The sequence below is a fragment of the Camellia sinensis genome, chromosome 15 (genome assembly GCF_055761805.1).
Source record: "Camellia sinensis isolate YWXY chromosome 15, ASM5576180v1, whole genome shotgun sequence".
Lineage (NCBI taxonomy): Eukaryota > Viridiplantae > Streptophyta > Magnoliopsida > Ericales > Theaceae > Camellia > Camellia sinensis.
The window spans coordinates 49456862-49482393 of record NC_138975.1 but is presented as its reverse complement, the minus strand read 5'-3'; the positions used below and the strand labels follow the sequence as shown (position 1 = coordinate 49482393).

Sequence of the window (25532 nt, the reverse complement as noted above, 5' to 3'; positions counted from 1 at the left end):
ATTATAATTATTAATAATTATAAACTTTACCACTTATTTGTAATTATTTTTTAAATTTTACATTGATACGAAATTTTCACTATTTTCTTTCCCTGGATATCTTCTCCTACATTTACCTCTTTCTCTTCTACCTTTTATTTTTATTTTTTTTTATTTTTTTATTATCTAAACTGCCACTGGGTATTCACATCACAACACAATGATCATTCCATTATAGTTTCCAATGCAGCTCCATCTCCAACAAAGAATAGAAAGCAAATTTAAGAGAAGATGACTTTTCAAATCATGCCGGTCCATGATTTAGCTACACATCTTCATTCTAAATGGCCTTGTGGTAAATGGTAATCAAATTATGCCTGTACCACCAAAAATTGTTGCATCTAGATAAAAATTGAAAATCTGAGAAAAGATGCTCTTATCTCTCTCTTTTAAATTAGGCTTTAGCAGTGTAGAATATGAACTCTAAATCAGTATTAGGCTTTTTGTTTTTTAGGGGGAAGTGGATTTTTATAACAACCCTCATATTTCTGAAGTAATGTTGTCAAGAGCACAAGAGATATTAAGCAGAACACTAGCATGGTTAAAGTAGTGTTACATAAGTAAACATGAATTAATTTTCTATTCCAAATCCATTAAAAGTGCTTGCCATTAGCTTCTTTGCGCTGACTGAGGTTTTCCTTTCGATCCCAAAAGTGGTTCCTGAATGTAAGTCCTCATTTGTGGCACTACAAGGTGCTTCCATGTTGCATTTCTTGCTAATGTGATGCTTTAAATTTGCATTTATTGGAAGCTGATCTGTTTCTCCATATGAGTATGTAGCTATGTGGTATTGTGCTGTTACTACTGCATTTTAATTGTTTGCTTCACTCCTTGCACTAGATTGCGTTCAACTTGGGTTTCTACCAAGAAATATTGCAAAGTGGGTTGCTTCTTTATCCGATAGTGGCTTATTCAGGTTTTCTGGATATGTTTATCCAAAAGACGTCCTTTTGACTGCTTTAGAAGGAAGCATCAACATAGTACAAATGATACTGTATGTGTCACAGGTGTGATGTTTAAGTCATATACAGGATCCTTTCCTATAGTGCAGACTGTGCTGCTTATTTACTATGATAGTATGATTATGCCAAGTTTTGGTAATGTTATCTTATGCAGGGACCTGCCTTTTCAGATATATCAAAAGCAGTGCAATTTGAACATGTTTCTTCAATACGTTTGTTAGTTGCATCAATTGAATTCAGAGGTCTATAGGCCTATGGCGACTTCAAGAGGTAATAGTAATGAAGTTTGTGAGATTATAGTTTTTCCTTTACTATATAACATTCAACTGTGGTGAGATTTGTGATTGGGAGGGCTGCATTGGAAAACTAAATCATATACTGCATTGTTTTGGGGCCACCTATGTAGTTTTTGGAGGTTTCCTCAAATGCAATTGGGAAAAGCCATCTTATCCTTTTGTTCCTTTCCTCAAAACAACCATCTTATCCTTTTGTTCCCTTAAGTTTGATTCTTATCTTCTTTTTGTTTCTTTTGTTTGTATCAGGTTTTAAGACATTACAAATGGCCAGAATATTTGGAAACTGATTTTGTTTTCGGTAAGTGTTTTCTTGTATAATACTAGACTCTTCTAAAGAAATTTGAAATATATTTCTCAGTTTACTTGTTCCATTGTCAAGATTCATCACTAATTGGGTCAGTCACTGCCCAGTTTTTAGTTGCATTTTCAGCAACGTTTGTAAAGACATCAGTGCAGTTCTCTGAGTCTGAGGAGTTCGATCCAGATGTAAGAAACTTTTACTATTTTTAGTTCGTGTAGCATGAGATTATAGTTTTTCCTTTACTATATAGGAGCATTCAACTGTGGTGAGATTTGTGATTGGGAGGGCTGCATTGGAAAACTATATATTGTCTTGTTTTGGGGCCATTTATGTAATTTTTGGAGGAGTCCTTAAATGCAACTGGGAGAACGTGGAACATTTAGATCCTAGGGGACCATGGCCCTCCATGCTCCCACATCTCTTGTACACAGTTTTTAATGTGTTAGTTAAGTGTTAATTCAACACTTTGTTGTTGGAAGTTTTGGATTTGCATATATTTACATGTTCATGAATGCACAACTCATTTTATGTTTTAAAAATTGTTAATAAAATATGGATTAGTTTGTAAAACTTCTTTTATTTATTTATTTATGTTTTTCTTCTGTTTAGCAAAAGGGTATTTGTTACACGGTCTTGGGTAAAACTCAAACTAAAATATAGCGATCCCGGTTTCCCCCTTTCCTTTAACTGTTGTATCCGGACTTAGGTTCCGTGGAGTTGGTTGTCGTGTATATCTTGTTTGCATCCTTTACTCCTTGCATTCGAGTCTTGGGTTGTGTTGGGCGAGTTTGATACAGGTTGGTTGGACTTAGAAACCAAGAGTAGTTGCCCAGATTTTGGCCTTCACGCTCGAGCGGGGATTTTGACGCTCGAGCGGGCCCTTCGTTGTCATCTGTCCGCTCGAGCGGGGTTTTCGACGCTCGAGCGTAGTTTTCCATCTTCCAGTATCTCCTCTGCAGTGTTGTGCGCTCGAGCGGGAGTTTTGACGCTCGAGCGGGATGTTGTGTGTGACGCTCGAGCGGAGACCTGGTTCTGTAAAAGTTCTGGGAGTGTGTATCCGCCGCTCGAGCGGGATTGTTGACGCTCGAGCGGGAGTCTGTGAGTGTCGCTCGAGCGGGGGTTTGGACGCTCGAGCGGGGAGACTTTTATATAAATCCGAGATCTGACTTTTGGATCACTTTTTCAAGATCTTTTCTCTCTCTTACTTTTCCAAAAAGCCATTTTCAGAGCTTCTCACTCTAAAACCGGCCCTTCTCTGTTAGATTTGATCTAGTAGGAGTTGTTTGCTCACTTTTGGTCTTTACGAAAGTTGTGTTGATCGTCGAGGGCTACATTTTAATCTGAAAATTTCAGAATTTGAAGCATTTTGGTTTTGGTCTTCATCTCCATTGGAGCTCAAACTTTGAGGTAGGGATATCCTACTCCTCTCTATGAGTTTTGTCTTTAAATTTTAGTATTTTGAGATGTTGGGGTTGGTTTGGTAATTTCGTGAAAGTTTGGGGCCTTTGTGTAAATTTACAAAAGTTGGGGTTTTAGCTACATAAAGCCTAGATGCATGTTTGGCATGGAAAAAGTGAAATAAATGTTACGACATTAATGAAAATGGAACCTAAGGGTTGAAGTGTAGATTATGGAAAATGCCCTAATTACATTGACTGATTAATTTGTATAATTAATTGTTGGAAATGAGGAATTGAATTGAGAATGTGGAAATTGGAAAGGGAAGGGGTTAAAGGGTGTAGTTGGATTATTTATCACTCACCTAGTTGAAATGTTGATTTAATATCCATTTGTGCATTTATTTTCTGTTTAGAAATAACTGCTTTGGGCTATCGGTGGAGGATAGTCGTGATTGTTGTAGACAATGCATGATGATTAGGCAAACTAAAACTAATCGATTGAATGTGTCATAGAGTATGATGGTGGATTGAATACATTAATTTTATGTATTGATTGATTGTGTATAGAACCTTTGTGTTTATATGCATTGTGTATAGAGGAGGAGATAGGGGATGTACTCCGCGGTTTAGGGGAAGATGGGGGATGTACCTCTAAACCGGATAGTGTTGGGATGAGATGGGGGATGAACTCCGTAGATACAGCTCATATGCTTGTCTAGAGAAGTGAAGATACAGCTCATAGGCTTGTCTTTGAGAAGTGTAGATACAACTCATATGCTTGTCTAGTGAAGTGTGGATATAGCTTATATGCTTATCTGTTGATGCGTGATATGTTTATCTATTGATATGTTGATATAGCTAATATGCTTATCTACTAAATAAAGGTGGAGAATGAAAAGTAACATAGACTTGTATGTTATGAAACTGTGATGAGATATATGTGGATGTATCGGTATTGGCCATCTATCAATTGCTAATCTTTTAGTCATCGTTCATGGTTGGTTTAGTATATCTCTGCTGGGCTATGGCTCACCCTATATGGGAATATCATTTTCAGGTACAGGTAGCATGCCACCTCCAAGGACGTAGCTTGGGAGGCTAGAGGCAGGCGAACTTTTGTCGTTTTATTTCTTTGATGTATTACATGTATATTCAAGCCAAGGGCTTAATGTGTAAATGAGTTAGCACTCTTTTGTTGTAACCAAGTGTTAACTTGGAAAGCTGTAAACCCGTAGGGCATTTGCTTTTGTTGTTAACATGTAATACTTTTGTAAGAAACTACTCTGATGAATAGAAGAATGTTTATCTTTATTACCAATTCATGTCTATATTGGTGGGTTTAATGTTATTATTTTGAGGGCGTTACATAAAAACTAGCTATTGAGGTGAGAGTGACCTCACACTTATATACTTCACATTACTATAGTACCCAAGCAATAGGGGACTTCGCTTCACAAAATTAAGATTTCTCTTATTTTTAACATTAAAGTTTCCATCAGATTTTTATGTGCCTCTTCATGGTAAGTAACGAGAAAATGTGCTAAGAAATTACTTGAGCAAGCAAAAGCACCTTAAATTGGTGACTACTTAAGTTTAATATTCTTAACTAAGAAGGAAAAAATGGAAGTGCTAAATATTGGGATTATGGATCAGAGGTTAGCAAAAGTTCAATCTGAATCTTGTTGAAGCTACCAGTTCTCCTTCAAAAAATCCAATCTGATTAGTATGTATTTGTTCCTGTCCTCGAAATAGTCATCTTGTACTTTTGTTCCCTTAAGTTTGACATTTATCTTCTTTTTGTTTCTTTTGTTTGTATCAAGTTTTAAGTCGCTACAAATGGCCAGAATATTTGGAAACTGATTTTTTTTTTCAGTGAGTGTTTTCTTGTATAATCCTGGACTCTTTTCCAGAAATTTGAAATATATTTCTCAGTTTACTTATCTGTTCTATTGTCAAGGTTCATCTTCAATTGGGTCAGTCACTGCACAGTTTTTGGTTGTATTTTTCAGCAACATCTGGAAAGACATCAGTGCAGTTCTCTGAGTCTGAGGAGTCTGATCCAGATGTAAGAAACTTTTACTATTTGCAGTTCGTGTAGCATGAGTCAAAATCTGAAATACTATAATCTTTGGATTTAGTAGTTCATTCATTCATTATTGGTGTTTATAGTAGGTCTGCTGGAGTGCAAGTCAAGAGATAAGAAACCCATCCATTAGAATCATTTTTCCCACAATTGAAAGAATGAAAAATGCAAGTTGTGGAATCTTAGCTTCAAAATACCTTCTGTGTTTCTCGCAGGTATCCTGACCTTTTGATTACCTGGAAGATAGTTTAGTGGCTTTTAACTGGATCCTATGTATTATTTTGCTTTGTTTGTTTGTTTATTTGTTTGTTGTTTTTCTTCTTAAAAAAAAAAAAATTGTTCTTGATTTTTATATTTCATCAAGGTATGGGATAATAGTATAGGTGTGCAACTAAGTCCCTCACAGCCCTATTGAGATTTATGAGAAATATCTCATGTCTAGCTTGGTTAAATCATATATTTCGAATGTAAAAAAGTTAAAATAAAATAAAATTCTTGTTTAAACCCATGTGGGATTGGTGACTGATTGCCACTTCAATTGGTCTAAAGATTTGTGGAAATAAGCAAATATCAAACCAATAGTGCTTGCAAGTGAAACAAAAAATCTGTCTTCTTTTCCAATTAAAATAAAGAAACGAAGATACAACAGCGTTTTTTTGCAACTTTGACTTTCCATTATTATCTTAGTGAAGACTCATTCATTTCTTCTTGTTTAATATTCAATCACCTATTTTTTATTTTTTCCCTTGTAACACATAATTTGCTTAATGTTGTTTTTTTACGGAAAACATGGCGAAGGTTAAGAAACCTAGGCATGCTTCATGATGCAATTTCTTATCCCAATGATAAAGTTAATCATTCCACGCATATCAAGGTAAACACATTCCCTCCTTATCGTTTTGAAGTCTGTCTCTTCCAAGATTCCTTTCTTTTTTTCTTTTTTTTTTGTTTGATCGGCAACAAAAGGAAATTTTATTAAAAAAGAAAGAGTACAAAAAGAGGACAAGATATCCTCTACAATAGAAGAGAAACCGTCAATCACCAAAACTAAAAAACAATTTAACCATCACATATCACTTTTCAATCTCTAGAAATAAAATATAATAATAATAAAATGAAATCCCCTTAAAAGGAGCCGAAATGGAAGTCCAAAACAATGCCAAATGACATACTCTTGTTGGATTAATTTCTAATTGGGACCACATATTTAAATGTGTGTGTTATCATTTATCAAAAGTCTTAAAATTTAAGTGATCTAATTTAGTTAGCAGGTTTAAAGGGTATATTTGTTATGGACCTAGTGTGTAGATGCTATTTGTACAATTTCTATTTTTATGAGGGGCAGAAATAGAAATTGTGTAAGTTGGTTATTGATTGGTGTTCAACTACCCACGGTTGGTTTTTTATTTGAACTACCACCAATACAAATGGTTATGGTTCCAATCCTGCCATGCATATGCAAGAACAACATAACTTCTTCAAATCCTCTCTCTTAAAAGAAAGCATTAAGGGCATAGGAAAAGATTGGAAATCATTACCACAGGCAATCCCGTCTATCAATCACGCTTCTGTTTAACCATAACGATGGAATCGGGTACGCAATTTTGTTTTGATTTTTTGATAATACACATGATACATGATCCAAAGTTTAAGTTTTTTATGTTATGAAATTAACAAGTGGTATCAGAGCGGTTATATCATGTCTATTATTAGAAATCGATATGCTATTAATTCATCCAATTTAGTTTTGTTGGTTTGTGGGCTTCTGCATTACTGTTGCAAATTCTGTCTATTTTCTGGTTTCCTAGTTTGCAAATTTTGTATTTTCTTATTGTTGCAAATTTTGTCTATTTTCTAGTTTCCTGGTCTGCAAATTCTGTATTTTCTGGGTTTTGGAAATGGTAATTTGGTTTCTGGAAATGTTAAAATAATTGAGATGGGAAGTGGGTATAAATCCTTCTAATGGATAAGTGCATGTGTTTATATATATAATATATATGGATGATTGTATGTATGAAAATGATGGCATCAGTTTGCATTTGGATTCTACATTTCAAGTTCATGGAATCATGTATATATATATATATATATCATGTGGTTTGATTGTGAACATTGGTTATAAAAAAAAAAAAAAACTTCCGTCTGCGTTTTTTGGGTGTTTGAAACAGAGCACTATTATGTTATCATATTCATATAAAGAATTGGTTTGGTCTGTGGCGTTTTCCAATCAATTCATGCATGTGATTTGTGGCTGTATAAAAAAAAAAAAAAAGGAGTTAGTTTTTCAAAAACAGTGGTTGTTAGTTTCTGTAACAATTATTATTATTATTAATTTTTTTATTTTCTTTTTTTTGGAACCGTCAATTATATATATATATATATATATATATGTATATAATTGGGATTGCTTCAAATTATATAATATATACGAGGTAACGCATTAAGGAATCTTTAAAGTTAAAGTAATTTCATGCAACATCTACAGTTGAAATCATTTGTCTAACGTTCTAAATATAAGTCAATTAAAACAAGATGTCACCAAAGCGACCTCTCTTGTCTAGATTGTTTTCTATGGAATGTTTTGATGTTCATGTATGTGTACATCATGTGGGTATTTATCGGTCCAAAGACATGATTAATACTTGGCAGAATTACACACACATTTGTGGTGATAAACATGTGCCAATTGTCAAGAAAACCTAATGTGAATAATAAATCCATCAAAAGATAGATTTGCTATTTGACATAACTTATTGTCAATGTTTGATCATTACAACAAGAATACCACTTACAATTAATATCACTACCCAAAGGCTTGGTATTAATGTTGTGCTAGGTATCTTGATGTTGTCATTAAATTAATTTATTTAGAGATTATCTGTTTGGTTACTTAATGTGAGCATAATTGTTTATTCATTTTATTTTATTTTCTATTCAGCTTTAATGTCGACTACTTCAATCTCTGCCAACATGAACAATGTTCCAATGTTAAATGGAACAAACTTTAAGGACTGGAAAGAGAACATATTGATTGTTCTCGGCTGCATGGACATAGACTTGGCATTAAGAATGTCAAAACCGAATGATCTCACTGAACAAAGTACTCCTGAGGAAATTGTGTACTTTGAAAAGTGGGATCGTTCTAACAGGCTAAGTCTTATGATCATGAAGCGTGGGATTCCAGAAGACTTTCGGGGTGCAATAACAGAGGATGTTACCAATGCCGGTGAATTTCTTTCGGAAATTCAAAAGCGTTTTGCTAAAAATGATAAGGCTGAAACAAGTACGCTTTTAGCAGGCTTGATTTCAATGAAGTATAAAGGCAAGGGTAATGTTTGCGAGTACATCATGGAAATGTCTCATCTTGCTTCAAAACTTAAGGCACTAAAGCTCGACTTATCTGATGATTTGCTTGTGCATTTAGTTCTCATCTCTCTTCCTGCACAATTTAACCAATTTAAGGTCAGTTATAACTACCAAAAGGAGAAATGGACTCTCAATGAGCTCATTTCATTTTGTGTGCAAGAGGAAGAGAGATTGAAGCAAGAAAGGACTGAAAGTGCTCATCTGGCAAGCACCTCCAAGCATACGGGCAAAAGAAAGCAAAAGGGAAAAGAAGTTGCTGCTCCTAAGGGTCCGGAACCAAAGAAACAGGAAGTGCAGGATGGTTGTTTCTTTTGTGGCAAGCCTGGACACAGAAAGAAGGATTGTGCCAAATACGCCGCCTGGCGTGTAAAGAAAGGTACATATTATGTTTTGGTCTGTTCTGAAATAAATTTAGCTTCAGTACCAAGAAACACTTGGTGGGTAGATTCTGGTGCTACTACTCACATAAGTGTTTCTATGCCGGGTTGCCTGAACTACCGAAAGCCAATTGATGTTGAAAAATACATCTTTGTGGGTGATGGCAAGTCAATAGAAGTGCAGGCAATAGGGCACTTTAGATTATTGCTGAAAACTGGTTATTATTTGGACTTAATAGACACTTTTGTTGTACCGTCCTTTAGACGAAATTTAATTTCTGTTTCTGTATTGGACAAATTGGGATATTGTTGTTCTTTTGGAAATATGAAGTTTAGTATGTCTATTAATTCAAATGTTGTTGGTACTGGTTTACTTAATATGTTTGATAATCTATATTTGTTGGAAACTATTGCATCTTATAATGAAACCTTGCACGTGGAATCACGAGGTACAAAGCGTAAATTAACTAAGGAAAATTCAGCCTCTTTATGGCACAAACGCCTAGGTCACATCTCTAAATCTAGAGTTGAGCGCCTTGTGTCTGATGGAATTTTGGACTCTCTTGATTTTTTAGAATTTGATGTCTGTGTTGAGTGTATCAAGGGAAAACAGACCAAAAGGAAGAAATATGGTGCCCATAGGACTACAGATGTCTTAGAATTAATTCATACGGACATCTGTGGGCCATTCCCTATGACGTCTTGGAATGGTCAATAGTATTTTATCACATTCATAGATGACTATTCCAAATATGGGTATCTATTTCTTATCCATGAGAAATCACAGTCTTTGGACGTATTCAAAAAATTTAAGGCCGAAGTTGAATTACAACTCAACAAACGGATAAAAAGTGTCAGGTCTGACCGTGGTGGTGAATACTATGGCAGATATGATGGATCAGGCGAACAACGTCCAAGACCGTTTGCAAAATACCTAGAGGAATGCGGAATCATCCCACAATACACCGTGCCAGGATCACCTAGCATGAATGGTGTATCTGAGAGACGAAACCGGACTCTTAAGGATATGGTAAGAAGTATGATTAGTCATTCTACTTTACCAGAGTCCCTCTGGGGTGAGGCTCTAAAGACAGCAACTTATATCTTAAATCGGCTGCCAACTAAAGCAGCTGCAAAAACACCTTATGAGCTTTAGGTTGGGCGAAAGCCTAGTCTAAAACACTTGCATGTGTGGGGGTGTCCTGCTGAGGCGAGGCCTTATAAACCTCATGAAAGAAAATTGGACTCCAAAATCGTCAGCAGTTACTTCATTGGCTATGCCGAACGATCACGGGGTTACAAGTTTTATGATCCCACAAATAGGTTAATATTTGAGACAGGAATTGCAACATTTTTTGAGGATGTTGAGTTTGGAGGGAGAAATCTAGTTAGAGACATTGTCTTTGAGGAGGAAGCAGGAGTAATCCCACTTCCTACTACTACTTTTGACCAATTACAGGTTCCTATACCTATCATTGCTCAAAAAATAACTTCGGATCCTTAACCAGACAATGTTGTTCAAGACAATATAGTTCAATGTCTCATTCAAGATGAGGTAGTTGTTCCTGAGGAACAAACTCTACAACCTCAACCTCAAGAACCTGTGCCATTAAGGCGATCCACAAGAGAAAAGAGATTTGCAATTTCGGATGATTATATTGTATATCTCCAAGAACATGAGGTAGAAAATGGAATGTCGAAAGATGATCCAATCAACTTTCGTCAAGCCATGGAAAGTTCCAACTCTCATAAATGGATAGAAGCCATGAATGAAGAATATAAGTCTATGCAAGACAATAAAGTTTGGAAACTTGTCCCATTACCAGTTGATGCGAAGCCCGTAGGTTGTAAATGGATATTTAAAACCAAAATGGATTCAAATGGTAATGTGGAGAGGTATAAGGCACGTCTTGTAACCAAAGGCTTTTCTCAAAAGGAAGGAATTGACTTTAAAGAAACTTTTTCTCCGGTTTCTACAAAAGATTCTTTTAGGACAATTATGGCGCTTGTTGCATATTTTGATCTTGAGTTGCATCAGATGGATGTCAAAACAGCATTTCTTAATGGTGACATTAAAGAAATAATTTATATGGTGCAGCCAGAAAACTTTGTGTCGAGAGACCCAAAGAATATGGTTTGCAAATTGACTAAATCCATCTATGGACTCAAACATGCTTCTCGTCAGTGGTACTTCAAATTTCATCAAGTTCTCACTTCGTATGGCTTTGAAACTAATGTTGTTGATGAATGTGTGTATCACAAGTTCAGTGAGAGTAAACACATGTTTTTGGTTTTATATGTTGATGATATATTGCTTGCCACAAACGATATAAACTTATTGCATGACACCAAGAGATTTCTATCTAAGAATTTTGAAATGAAAGATCTTGGTGATGCTTCCTTTGTATTAGGAATCAAAATACACCGAGATCGTTCTCGGGGTATTATGGGATTATCACAAAGGAGCTATATCGAAAAAGTACTCAATAGATTTGGCATGCAAAATTGTAAATCAGGTGAAACCCCGGTTGCTAAGGGAGACAAGTTTAGTCTCAGCCAATGCCCGAAGAACAGTCTTGAAATTCAAAAAATGCAGAAGATTCCTTATGCCTCGGCTGTAGGGAGTCTAATGTATGCCCAAGTATATACGCGTCCGGATATTGCGTTCATAGTTAGCATGTTAGGTAGATATTTAAGTAGTCCTAGCATAGATCATTGGAAAGCAGCCAAGCGAGTTATGCGGTATTTACAGAGAACAAAGGAATATATGCTCACATATAGGAGGTCAGATAAGTTAGAGATCATTGGGTATTCCGACTCTGATTTTGCTGGATGCCAAGACAGTAGGAAATCCACATCAGGCTATAGTTATCTGTTAGCTGGCAGAGCAATTTCTTGAAGGTCTGCAAAGCAGACGCTCATAGCTTCATCCACCATGGCCGCAGAGTTTGTAGCATGTTATGAGGCATTAAACCAAGGAATATGGCTGCGGAATTTTGTCACTGGGTTGCGTATTTTGGAAGGCATTGAAAGACCGCTTAAGTTATACTGTGACAATAAGTCTGCAATTTTATATTCCAATAACAACAGGAGCTCGACAAAATCAAAGCATATTGATATCAAGTTCCTAGTTGTAAAAGAAAGAGTGCAGAGTGGACAGATTTCCATTGAGCACATTGGGACAAACTCCATGATAGCGGATCTACTTACGAAGGGACTACCACCCAAGGTCTTTCATGAGCACACTGCTCATTGTAACAAGCCCGCGGGGGGGCCTCGCTACAGCTCGGACTCTCAATGTTTGTCACGGTTCTTAATCTGAACCAAAGAGTCCAAATCTGGCAAGTCGTTTTGAGAAAACTGATTTTTGAAAAAGTAGTGCCAAACATGGACTGCTTTGCCAGATACAGAGTCGCCACCTAAATATTTTATTTTGGGAAATTTAGGAAACCCTGACTCGGTGCCAAAAGGCCACGTGTCCGTCATCACCAAAGCTGCTTCGGCTCGGGAACTTGGGTACGATTGGGGAAGGTCACTTCGTGAGCACCCCCGCTCGCCCGGTCAAAGACCGGCCTCTACTAACCATGATATCGATTTTTGAAAACATTGTGAGTTCTTAAACCGGTTTATTAGCCTAGGTTACTATGTGATGTACACAGTATATAAGTATAGACCAGGTCGCCTGGATTGGAACAAAACACTTCTTGTTTGTTTTTGAAAATGGTTTGCTACCCGCAGGTAGGCTTGAAAACATTTGGTGACTTATTCCAATTTAAGTAACCCAACCTTCACCCACAGGCATTCAGGCAGTTATATCAGATAAGCACATAGCCTCATGGTAAGTATGCTATCATGGCATTCACTCACACACATGCAAGGATGCTAAAGCATAAAACTCACCGGGTACTCCAAGCCAAAATAGATACTTATTAGAAATCATGCATGAATCCTAAGTATACAGAAATGCCTAATGCAACACATGCAAAATGCAACTATAGCAGGCTCGGCTATTCTAAACATGGCGTATGGAATGCTACAACTATCATGTATTCAACTTGGAATTGAAAATACAATGCAGTTAGTATGATGCGCCGAGCCCGATGCATGCAAAACAGATGGATGAATGCAAACATGCTATCATACTGTATGCTAATTTAAACATGCCCTAATCTAACCAACAAAAGCGGATAAATAAAAGGGAGAAAGACGTGGGATTGGAAGACATGCATCACACTCACCCACACTTATTACAGTTGCGCCCTCACTCGGAGGGTCCGAATAAATAATACAGTCTAAATATTACAGTCCCGAATAAAAGAATATTACAGATTTCTAATTAATTAATGAATTAACTAAGAAAGCAGATAAAACTGGCGTGCGAGCCAGGGACTGTCTTGCTTCTGATGGATGATGCATGTCCGTGTTGTCTTGCGCGGAAATCCACCGGAATGCCCCAATTAGCCTCTGTTTACACCTGTTCTTGAAATGCGTGCTGAGCCCAGAAAAATTGCTGATTCTTCGTTTTGCTGCAACAGAGAGCAGGAAAGGGGCATAGCAATGTATCTGCACAGATATATGCATGTCTCGATCCTCGTGCCACCAATCACGCATACCGAGGCATGATGGCCGAGGAATCGAAATGCACAACTCAATATAGGATGAATGCACATGAAACTACAGCTAAAACCTAACTCCATCATGGGTAATCCGGAGTGTCGGTGACTGGGGAATTGAGACACATTCCGTCACTCGGAGTACGAAATGTACCTCGTTTCCCGTGCCCGTGCTAATTCCTATTCCGGACATGATGCAATATGCATGATATGCATGAAATGCAACTAATATACAATCCTAACATACATAATGCTATGGAATGATAGGCCTCGAAATACGTGCACTCGGGCACGCAAACCGAGAAAATGACGGAATGCAATGAAAATGAGATGCCTCGAAGTACGTGCACACGGGCACGCAAACCGAGGCGATGACAGATACAATGAAAATGAGATGCCTCGAAGTACGTGCACACGGGCACGCAAACCGAGGCGATGATATGAAAAAAAAGACAAATGGGCTTATACCAACATGAGTGAGCCTCAGCCACACTCACATAGGATGCCGATGGCAGAAAATGAGGTGCCTCGAAATGCGTGCACACGGGCACGCAAACCGAGGTAATGATAAAATGTGATGAAATGTGGCAAAAATGATATGCAAGCATGCCAATGGAATTTCAGCACTAAAATATGGGGGAAAACAGCCCCGAAATGAGGCGAAATGACATGAAATGCAAGAAAATGTCCCGAAATGCAACATTAGGCATCCGAAATGACCTATAGCTATGCCAAACATGCACAATATGGATATTCAATGCAAAGACAGAAGCTAGACAGTCCCAAAAGATGCACTTTTACAGTTATAAACATGGCCAAACAGCAAGCATAGGTAGGGGAGAAATAGCATGCAAGAATAGGGGCCAAAAGAGGGGTAATGAAGCAAGTGGTATAAGCAAAACCCAAACTGAAAAAATTATTTCTACAACACTGAAGATGGACCAAAAATATGAACATTTACAGTATATGGCAGCCTCAAAATCAGTATACAAACATGCTAAAAATATGATGCAAAATGAGGCTCAAAAGGTGCTAACACATGAAGTATACAAAATAATCACCAAAAAGAAAAAAAGTGTGAATGAAACATGAAGTATAGGCCAAAACAAGGCCACTTTCAGTTCGGACCAAGGTCCAAAAACAGAAGCAAAGAGGGCTACTAATTTATGCAAAAATGGGGCCAAATAAGGGATATAACTACAAGTGACACATAGAGACACCAAACAATGTTGAGCCCTTCTCCAATGTTGAAGAGGGGCTGAAAATATGCCTCATATCAGTTTACAACATGCTCGAAAATAAATTGCTCATGGGTCAAAAATAGCATGCAAAACTATGACATACAAGATGATCAATGAAGCAAGTGTATTATGGAGGGCTCAAACAGGGTTGAGCCCTTAATGAGAAGTGAAGATGAGCTCAAAATATGGCCCTTTTCAGTTAGGGCCGAAGCTTGAAACCAAAAATAAATGAGGCTTAGAAATAGATCAAGGAAAAGGGTCAAAAGGATCAAAGTGTAACTTACCCTTGAAGATCCAAGCTTTTGTTGCTTCTTGGGTTGATTTGCAGCTTCTTTAGCCTCCAAGAATCCTCCCTTGCTGCTGGAAATGAGATGGTGGTGGTAGAGCTTGGTGGTGTAGAAGGAATGAAGGTTAAGAAGTTAGGGTTTTTTGGAGAATTGAGAAGGATGACAATGGAGTTTAGGGTTTGTGCTTGGAGAGGAATTTTTCTAACCCTCAAGAAGAAGACCCTCAGCTGGTTATAAGGTCAAGAAAGGGGTGTAAAAGGGGGATCAAATGGAGAGGAAAACTCTCCCACAAAATATCCCCCGGATACAGAAAATATCTGGGGGATATTGCCCAACAGCTGGAAAGGGTACAGTGAGGAGAATACGGCCGGCCTCATACTTTTGCTGGAGGTGGCCGGCCGGCCACACCCCCTAGCCGGCCGGCTAGGGGTCAAAAGGGTCAAGGAGCTTTTCTGGCCGGCCAGATATTGGGGAGGTAGCCCTATGTGTGTACAACACAACCATGTAATTGAAATTCCAAAAAAGTGGGCCCAAGGGGTTCAACAATGGCTCGGAAAGAGGGGGTCAAAAGGGTCAAGTTGACTTACTGGCCGGCCATGAACTTTTAGGGGCCTCTCAGGTGTGTACATCACAGATATGTGGTTCAAAGTTCAAGAAAAAAGGTCCAAGGGGTTCAACATTAGCCCGGAAGAAAGGGGTCAAAAGGGTCAGGTGACCTTAATGGCCGGCCACCAACTTTTAGTGGCCTCCCAGATGTGTAGATCACAGATATGTGGTTGAAAGTTGGCAACACTACCCCTAAGGTATTCAACATTAGCCCGGAAGTTGCAAAAACGGGCGCCGGAAGGCCCCGGAGGAGAGATAACTGGTTGCTGCAACAATTGCTGGCCTCCCACCCTTCAGTGACCTTCCTTGCGATAAAACAGAGGTACCTGCCAAAAATGAACGAAAACCGTTGCAAAACGAACGTTCCGGGGCCAAAACACGCAGTTCGGGGTCCCGAAAATGGGCTGTTAAGCACCGAAAATGGTATTCGACCTCGAAGTGGGTTTCTCAGCCCCCAGTGTCCCTCAAAAGGGAGAAAATAAGATGTATGCCAAAAATCAGAGCAATAGGAGATGGTTAAGCGGTCCCGAACCGAGGCACACGGCCTGACGGCTCCGAAAACCGGGAACCGGACTCCGAAATGGGCAAAATGGCCTACGGCCACCAAATGTAGCCTACGGACATTGAGAAATGGTCTACGAGACCTCTCCCTCCCTTCAGGAAAAGAAACAGAGAAAACCGAGTCTGGTTCGCAAACCGAGACAAGGCACAGAAAAGGGTTCGGAAGTCCGGAGGTAGGGCTTACGGCCGCGACTCTGAAACTTCTGAACGAGCACATTATGCAACATCACCAAGCGCTCAATCGGTGACGTCTGAGTCTTAAGGTCGGTCAAAAATGGGGTGTCTACACTCATATGGGTGTTGTTCTATTTGAGAACATTTTGGTTTAGTGGGAGTTTGTATTTATATTACTGCTTTATGCCAGCCTTGAGTTTCTATGTAATTAGATTAATTTCTACAGAAATGAAGTATTCAGTTTTGATGAAACAGTTAATATACCATGGGTACCTGACAGAACGGGTCGGACTGATCCACACTTCTCGTGCCAATATCCGAGTGATCAAACCTACTAATGAACCTACAGACAAGTTCAACGGGGAACGGGGAGTCCTCCAGTGAACCCTCCGACGAGTAAGTCAGAAAGAGAAGTAGAATATAGAGAGAGATTGGAGATAGAAAGCTTAACCTTCTTCCTGTCTTCAACGTCTGCTTATATCCTTTGGTAATCATTTCGCCGTCCCTTTCGATCTGCCACCTTGGCCGAAAGTCTATGCTGTAGCTTACCTTGTTCAGGGTGAGGGGGTGCTATTCCGACGGGGAGGTGTTGTCATAATAAATGCTGTGATGGGCTGCAGTAATGGCGATGTGCCGTGGCAATAACTTTGCAGATCTTTGTCTGCTGATGTGGCTTGTCTTTTACCTGCTACATGTCTGAATGTCATTGGCTCTTTATGCCACGTTGGATTCCAGCTGTTCTGGACTTCACCAGCTGGGTTTGTATTGGGCTCCCAGTGATGGGCTTGGGTTGTTCATAGTGGGCTATGGCCTTTATGGGCTTACCCACGTCAGTAGTCCCCCATTCCCGAGTGCAGCTTTAGTCCAACGAAGGGAATACTAATGAAGAGAATGAGGGTGTTAGAGATTGGCAGGATGGAGGCCGACTGGCAGGGGTGACCGAGTGGGTGGACCGATCGCGGGGTGGACCGGCCGCGAGGTGGACCGAGTGGAAGGGCCGACCACGAGGAGGTCCGATCGCGAAGGTTGGCCAAGTGGAAGGGCTGACCATGAGGAGGGCCGACCGCGAAGGTTGGCCAAGTGGGAGGGCCGACCGCGAAGGTTGGCCGAGTGAGAGGGCTGACCGTGAAGGTTGGCCGAGTAGAAGGGCCGACCGCGAAAGGTAAGGTGGTGGGGCGCGGGGCTCAAGAGGCGGCGTGTCACGTGGTGATTTGAAGTGGAAAAGACAGGGTAAGGGGAGGAGACAGTGGATCGTGGTCGTACACGTGGCAACATCTCGTGGGGGGGAGATTAGGCGTTGGATCAGAAATGAAACGATAGGTCATTATGGGTGTTGAAAAGACAGTTTTGGCGGATGTTTTGAAAAGTTTTCAAACTGGCACAAATTAATTGCGACCCTTGGAATACGGGCAAGCCTTAGGCTTTTGGCATTATTCGATTTACCTACTTCTTTGCGAAAAATCAAAACATCCCAAGTGTTAACTCCTTTGTTGCTGACTATACACCTTTGCAACATTTTTTCAATTTTCTTGCACCTGCATCCGAAGCGATTCGCAGACATACCAGAGGAATGGCCCAAGAAGAAGCTGTGAATGTCAGGGTGGATTCGCTTGGTGATAACGATGCAGTGGAGTTAGCAGAGCAGTATAGGCTGGAGAGGCAAATGGGGAGGGTGGGGGAACCAGTGGTACGATCTCATGCTTCCACCATGATAGCAGCTCCGAAGCCAATCAACTAGGCGGAACCAGATCACTGGCACACGAAGGCTGACAAATCAACGGTTACCGCGGCGGAGTTGGAGGCTATTCGCGAAAAATACCAGGTGCCTGCTAAAATAGAGCTATTGTTGCCGACGTCAACGGAAAGGCCATCCGACGCAAGGCTGGGGGAGTTTACCCTTTACGAGAAAGCATTGAAGGGAGGACTGAGGCTGCCACTGCCGCAAGTGGTGGTAGATGTCCTGAACCGTTTGGAGGTGGCACCGGGCCAGCTAATGCCCAACGCATGGAAGATTGTACTGGACTGTGCAAGGGCGTGGCCGAAGGCGAACGAAGGGCCGGCTATGATAGTAGACGAATTCTTCACATGTTATAAGGCCTCAGGACAACAAGAGACTTGGGTGACGTTGCAAGCGGCGACAGGGAGGGGTTTGGTGGCGGGGCTGCCGTCATCAATTAAAGGTTGGAGGCTGCGGTGGTTCTATGTGTCTGCAAATGGAGAGGCTAGGGTGCGCACGGTGTGGAGAGTGCCCACCAAATCTATAGAGCCAAAACTGGGAGCAGCGGCAGATGAGAGAATAAAGAAGGTGAAGGCATGGCGGAAGAAGGAGGGGGTCAAGTGGGACGAACTCGTTCAACCCTCAGCCTTGTTTGGAGCGGGGTTGGGTCCTCAGCCGAGTGGTGGAGATCTGGGGCGAGCTGAATTGGAGGCGAGGAGGAAAGTGCAAGAGGTTGAGGATATGGCCATCCTCGCCAAAGCCAGTAAGTTCAAAGAGTCCCAGGAAGACCGACCGCCAAAGCTGATTGCGAGGGAGAGGATCCGACCTCGCCCCAAACCCTTAGGGGAAAAAGACTTAGGTGGATTTGTGCCCCGACCGCCCCCAGTAGATCCCTTGAAGGAGAGGGCTTTGAAGGAGATGGAGGTGGGGGGTGTGACAAAGAAGAAGAGGAGAGTGAGGAGGGGTGAAGAAGAGCCTGCCGTGAAGAGGATGAGGGAAGTGATGGCATAAGAGACCAGCATGGCCAAGGAGGTAGAGAAGGGGGGAATGGAGAAGACCCCAAAAGGGGGGGTCATCCCAGAAGTGGAAGTCGTCCCAATAATGGTGAAGATCGCCTCAGAGGTGGTGAGGGTCGCCCCCGAAGTGCAAGTAGAAGGTGGGGCAACTGGCCCTGAGCCAAGGGGAGGAGAACAAACCCAGGGGGGTCCTGCGCCCCAAGGAGGGGGTGTCAGGCTGACGACCGGGATCTACCACGCTCGCGCAGTGGCTGGGCGGTTGGAGGGAGAAGAAGGCCCAGCTAGGGTAGGTGCAGATCGCCTTGTAGGGATCGTGGATAAGGCAGCCGTGCGCTCAGTAGCCAGATTCAACGAGGCTGAGTTGCTGAGGGGGTTATGCTCTGCTCAAATGGAGGTAACCAGCTTGGCAGGAGCTCTGCTGAGAAAGGCGGCGGCTGCAAAGATGAAGGTAGATAAGGCCAAGGCTCAACTTGCCAACTTTAAAAGGAATAGTGCAGGGTGGAAGAAGGCTGCGTGAGGCGTGTGCTCTAGGGATTGGCAGGAAGCTGAAAAAGAGAAAAAGATGCAAGTGTTGGCCATTGTTCACAGCAATGTTGCTGACCAAGCCCAAGCGGAGCTGAGTGCGGTCAAGTTGGAGCTAGAAAACGAACGCCGCAGGGTAGTGTCGCTCGAGTTCCAGCTTGCTGGCGAGCAGAAGAAGTTGGTGGATGTTCAAAAGGCTTGCGCGGTCGCCGTGGAACGATTTGAAGAGGCTATGACCAGCAATGAAGATCTGCACGCCCAGCAGATAAAGGAAAAAGAAGATGCAGATCTGAAGATTGCTGGGCTGCAGAAGGAGCTGGAAGACGAGCGGGCTAAGGCAATGGAGGTGAGGGTGAACCTTCAGAAGAAGTTGGAGGAAGAGAGGGCTAAGGCGGCCTCTCAAAAGGTGAGCCTGCAGAAGGAGTGGGAGGAAGAGAGGGCCAGGATGGCCTCTGAAAAGGCGAGCCTGCAGAAGGGGCTGGAGGGAGAGAGAACCAAGGCTACCTCTGAAATGGCAGCATACCCCGATCTGTATGTTGCAGCAATAGAATAATTCAAGGGGTCTGCTGAGTTTCAGATGGCGATCGACGCCGCGGTCATCAACAGCGTGGCGAGGGAGGTGTCTGGGGGGGCGGGCCCATCTGGAACGACCGTTGGGGACAGGACTGAGGCAGAAGTGATTGAGAGCTTCCAGCGGTCAGACTTCTATAAACACAAAATGGCTGAGTTCTGGGACAGTGGTTGGAAGATGTTCAAGCGTAAAGCTGAAGAACTGTTCCTAGACTTAGACCTTAGTAGTGTAAAAATTGACGACGACGATGTGGCCCAGACCCCCTGGATGAGGGTATTGAAGAAGAAGACCTCGTGTCCAGTGAGAAGGAGTAATTGAAGAAGAAGAAGAAGAAGACCTTGTACTCTTTTTTTTCTTTTTAAATTACTGTAATGAACTTATGTACAAATTTGTGAATAAATAAAATTTCAGTTGTGTTTTCATTCGACTATCTGTGCTTACGCATCTAAAATGAATGAGAATGGTGGCTTGTGTGCATCTGCAAAGTGGAGGTAAAGTTGTAATAAAAACTAAATTTAAGAACTCCTCAATGCAGAGTGGAAGTGAATCTGTAATAAAAACTCAATGCAGAGTGAAATTGAACTTCTAATAAAAACTCAGTGCAGAGTAAAGTTAAGAACTCCTCAATGCAAAGTGGAATTGAACTTGTAATAAAATTATGAGTTTGTGTTTGCCACACTGCTGAAGTGGATGTGGTGGTTTATTGGAGTTAGGCTTGACTAATAAGGAAAGAGGTTGACTTGTAAAAGTTGATGGAGAAGAAAACATTCTAACTAGTAAAGGAAACATGTAAGAACGTCGTTGGGATTTGACTAAGTGCAAAGTGGTGTAAAAACTTGGACTTGGAATTGTGACTAAGTGTGTCTACTAATGCCACAAGTATGTGTGCTCAGTTGGGGCTAAGCTGTGATTTACTGACGTTGCAAGTAACTCAGTTTGGACCTGGAATTGTGGCACTCAGTTTGGCTGAGACTTGTCATGCTTGGTCTGGCTGAGGCTTTTGGTGCTCAGTTTGGCTGAGGCTTTTGGCGCTCGGTCTGGCCGAGGTTTTTGGTGCTTGGTCTGGCCGAGGCTTTTGGTGCTCAGTCTAGCTGAGGCTTTTTAATAAGTGCTGCAACCAAAATGTTATTGGGACAACACACAGATAGCTGAGATATAAAATTGTTGTCATGGAAAGTGTGATCCAGTTGATCAAAATTTACATTATGCCAGGGGAGAACAAGTATGTTCATGTGTGTAAATTCGTCAAAAAGAAATTACAATAACTGAGCAATAAAAAGTAGGAGTTTATTGAAAGTAACGCTTCAAATGCTCGGCGTTCCACGGGTGGGGGAGATCTCGACCTTCCATGTCCTGAAGTCGGTAAGTGCTTGGCCGTGGTCGGGCTTTCACAACGTAAAGTCCCTCCCACTTGGCTGCCAGTTTGCCTTCAGTCGGAATTTTTGGTGGTAAGGGTTACTTCGTGTAAGACAAGGTCCCCTACGGCGAACTCCCTTGGTCGGACTCTGCGGTTGTAGTGTGTTCTCAGTTTTTGTTGGTAGGAGGCCAGTCGAACTGCAGTGGTTTCTCTGAGCTCTTTGATTAGGTCAAGATCAGCCCGACGGAGCTCTTCGGTTAGCTCTGGGATAGGGTGTAAAACCCTTGGGGTAGGCAGACTGACTTCCACTGGGATGACCGCCTCAATGCCGTATGTTAAGCGAAAGGGGGTCTCCCCAGTGGAAGTCCGGGCGGTAGTACGGTAGGCCCAGAGTACATTCGGTAGTTCCTTAGCCCAAAGTCCTTTAGCAGCTTCTAGCTTAGTTTTGATGATCTTCAGAAGAGAACGGTTAGTAACCTCGACTTGGCCATTGGCTTGGGGATGACCTGGGGAGGAGAAATAGGGCAGGATCTGGAGGTCTGCACAAAACTTCCTGTACTTGGCGTTGTCGAACTGTTTGCCGTTGTCAGAGACGATGGCTTGAGGGATGCCAAACCTGCATACGATCGACTGCTAGATGAATTTGGTTGTGTTCCGCTCGGTGATGGTGGCAAGGGGTTCTGCCTCTACCCACTTGGTGAAATAGTCAATGGCGACGATCGCGAACTTGGTCTGGCCTCGGCCGGTGGGAAGTGGACCAACTAAGTCGATCCCCCATTTGGCGAACGGATAGGGACTGCAAAGTGTGATCAGTTCTGTAGGAGGAGCATGGGGGATGTTGGCAAAGCGTTGACACTTATCACATTTGAGGATGAAGTCAGTCGCATCTTGGTTGAGAGTAGGCCAGAAATAGCCAGTGCGAAGTATTTTGTGGGCTAGGGACCTGCCGCCTGAATGATTACCGAAGATACCCTCATGGATTTCTCGCATCACATAGGTTGCTTGAGCCGGGTTGAGGCATCGCAGATACGGGCGTGAAAAGCCGCATTTGTACAAGACACCACTAACGAGGATGTAATTGGACGACCGGGCCCTAACCTTGGCGGCTTGCTGTTGGTCATCAGGAAGTTCCCCCGTTGTCAAAAATAGGAAGATGTCCGACGCCCAAGGGATGGGTGCATTCTAGAGGAACTGTACTTCTTGTTGGTCAGGGGAAATGGCAGGGTGGGCTAGGTACTCGAGACAGACACCATGGCTGAGGTCGAACTGGTCTGCAGAAGCCAACTGAGCCATCTTATCCGCCTTAGAGTTTTTCGCCCGAGGAATGTGCTGGATGTGAAAAGTATTGAAGAGGAGAACAAGAGGAAGTGCAATATCCCTATAAGCCCGCATTGTGTCCTCCTTTGCATCGAATTCCTCCATAATTTGTCCGACAATGAACTGGGAGTCGCTAAACACTCGGATCTGGCTGACACCAATGTCCCTGGCTAGGCGGAGACCTGCTATCAATGCCTCATATTCGGCCTCATTGTTACTGGTATCGAACAAGAAATGGAGAGCACATTTGAAATAACCACCTTCGGGGGCGGTGAGGATGAGACCAGCCCCGCTGCCTTCTCTGCGGGATAATCCGTCGACGTTGAGAGTCCAAGAATGAGGGTCTTTTGGCTCGGTAGGGGTTAGCGGTGGAGGGACCGTGGTTGGGGTAGGATTAGTGAACTCCAGGATGAAATCGGCGACAGCCTGGCCCTTAATTGTTGTCCGAGGTCGATAGGAGATGTCAAACTGGCTGAGTTCCACTGACCATTGCACGAGTCTGCCTGAGAGCTCTAGTTGCTGCATTACTTTCTTCAAAGGTTGGTCGGTGAGGACCACTATGGAATGGGCTTGGAAGTAAGGACGGAGTCGTCTGGAGGTGGTGACCAAGGCCAAGGACAATTTTTCTAGTAGTGGGTAATTCTGCTCCGCTCCCCTGAAAGCCCGACTGATGTAGTAGACCGGCCGCTGGACAGAACCGTCTTCCTTGATAAGAGCTGCACTGACTGCGGTGCTTGAAACGGCTAAGTAGAGGAAGAGGGGTTCGCTCGTGATTGCCTGAGAAAGAAAGGGGGGTTGGCCATACACTGCTTCAACTGCTGAAAGGCCTCTTCAGATTCGGTCGTCCATTCAAAAGTTTGTCGAAGAACTTTGAAGAAGGGAAGGCACTTATCCGTTGCGCGGGAAATGAAGCAGTTGAGGGCGGCTACTCGGCCAGTGAGTCTCTGAACCTTTTTGACCGTTCTGGGTGACTGCATTTCAATCAAGGCCTTGATTTTTTCAGGGTTAGCTTTAATGCCGCGCTGATTGACCATGAAACCCAAAAACTTCCCAGATACTACGCCGAAGGCACACTTCTCTGGGTTGAGGTTCACTTGGTACTTACGTAGGGTGGCGAAGGTCTCTGGCAGGTCGGTCAGATGGTCAGCAGAAAGTTTGCTCTTGACGAGTATGTCGTCGACATATACTTCCATATTCCGACCTATCTGATGATGGAAAACAGCATTGACCAGCCGTTGGTAGGTGGCCCCAGCATTTTTCAGTCCAAATGGCATCACATGGTAGTGGTAGGTACCTTGGTCGATAATGAAGGAGGTGTGTTCTCGGTCAGACGGGTGCATCAGAATTTGGTTGTACCCAGAGAAAGCATCCATGAAACTGAGCATTTGGTGACCGGCCGTGGCGTCGACCAGCAGGTCTATGCGGGGAAGAGGATAGTTATCTTTGGGGTACGCTCGGTTAAGGTCGGAGTAGTCGACACAGAGTCACCATTTGCCATTGTTCTTGCGGACCAGGACCAGGTTTGACAACCACCTAGGGTAGTCCACGTTTTTGATGAATTGGGCCTCGAGAAGCTTATCAACCTCTGCAGCGATAAGAGTATTGTGCTCCGGATGAAAGATGCGCTGTTTCTGGCGGTAAGGTCGGAAATGGGGTTCAATGCTGAGGCAATGGGTTATGAAAGAGGGGTCAATACCCGGCATGTTTGAATGGGTCCAGGAAAATACATCATTGTGCTCGGTCAGGAGGGCAGTGAGGTCAGCTTTTGCCTGGGAGGATAGTTGGCTGTCGATTTTGGCAGTTTTGGTTGGGTTGGTGGGGTCGATGGGAACCTTAACGAGCTCCTCCACAGGTTCTCCTCTGACCAGCTCATCCTCATCTCAGACGTCAAGCCCTTCAATGATCATAGCCTCTTTCAGCTTGACTTCCTTGAGTGAGGCGACATAACACTCCCTAGCCACGGTTTGCTCCCTCCTCACTGTCCCGACCCCAAGATCGGTGGGGAACTTGATGGCTAGGTGATAAGTTGATGTAATAGCTTGGAAAGCATTTAGGGTGGTACAACCAAGGATGATGTTGTAGGCAGAGGGGCAGTCGACAACAAGGAAGGTGAGCAGCTTGGTGGTCTGGCGCGGGTGCTCGCCAATTGTGATGGGGAGGTCGATGGAGCCAATGGAGGTCACCCGGTCACCAGTGAAACCGACCAAGGGGGTTTGGAGAGGGGACAGACTTTCTTCCCTGATCTTGAGCTGGCGGAAGCAATTGAGGAAAATGATGTCTGAAGAGCTGCCGTTGTCTATGAGAACCCGTCTGACCTTGTAGTTGGAGAGGAGAGCTGAAATGACTAAGGGGTCGTCATGGGGATAACGAATGCCTGTGCAATTGGTGTCCGTAAAGGTAATAGGCTTGGTCCACTGCCTGGGCTGTTTGGAAGGTTGGTCTAATGTGGCAACCTCTTTGTCCAAGCCTTGCCTTATTTTCCTGAGTTCTGCGCGCTGAGCCGAGCGGGATGGTCCTCCACAAGCAAGCCCGCCGGAAACAACTCTGATTTTTCCGACAGGTGGGGCGGGATTACCTTGTGCTCGAGGCTGCTGTGGAGGGCGGTCATGGCCTTGATTTGGTTGAGCTGGCTGCCAAGGAGGAGTACGCCGACGGGTGTTTCTGGTGGGCTCTGTCCTTTGTCTCTGCTGGGGGCGGGTGTCCGTGAACCGGCTAAGACGTCCCTG

The 25532-nt window shown here is 42.8% G+C and overlaps 2 protein-coding genes and 1 long non-coding RNA gene across 6 annotated transcripts in view; 2 read left to right on the top strand and 1 right to left on the bottom strand.

Moving 5' to 3' along the window:
• The window catches only part of LOC114299473 (forkhead-associated domain-containing protein / FHA domain-containing protein), a 68963-nt gene extending 63493 nt beyond the window's left edge, over nt 1–5470 (top strand). The window contains exons 9-10 of the mRNA XM_082909521.1: nt 4956–5063; nt 5168–5470. Of these exons, the coding sequence (XP_082765647.1) occupies nt 4956–5041 (86 nt within the window). The 3' untranslated portion in view covers nt 5042–5063; nt 5168–5470. The remainder of the gene's footprint in view (nt 1–4955; nt 5064–5167) is intronic.
• The window catches only part of LOC114299455 (putative disease resistance RPP13-like protein 1), a 224943-nt gene that overhangs the window by 9195 nt on the left and 190216 nt on the right, over nt 1–25532 (top strand). For 3 of the 4 annotated variants that reach the window (XM_082909513.1, XM_082909515.1, XM_082909514.1), the window contains exons 2-3: nt 880–1271; nt 1544–1595. In XM_082909513.1, the coding sequence (XP_082765639.1) occupies nt 880–943 (64 nt within the window). In that variant the 3' untranslated portion in view covers nt 944–1271; nt 1544–1595. Of the gene's footprint in view, nt 1–879; nt 1272–1543; nt 1596–1676; nt 1784–4055; nt 4317–25532 lie in introns of those variants that run through there. The other variant, XM_082909516.1, reaches the window with a different exon arrangement.
• On the bottom strand, nt 1675–4944 carry LOC145813698 (uncharacterized). The gene is made up of 2 exons (XR_014356916.1): nt 4365–4944; nt 1675–2247 (listed from the first exon to the last, which is right to left on the bottom strand). It is a non-coding gene; the product is annotated as an uncharacterized LOC145813698 (long non-coding RNA).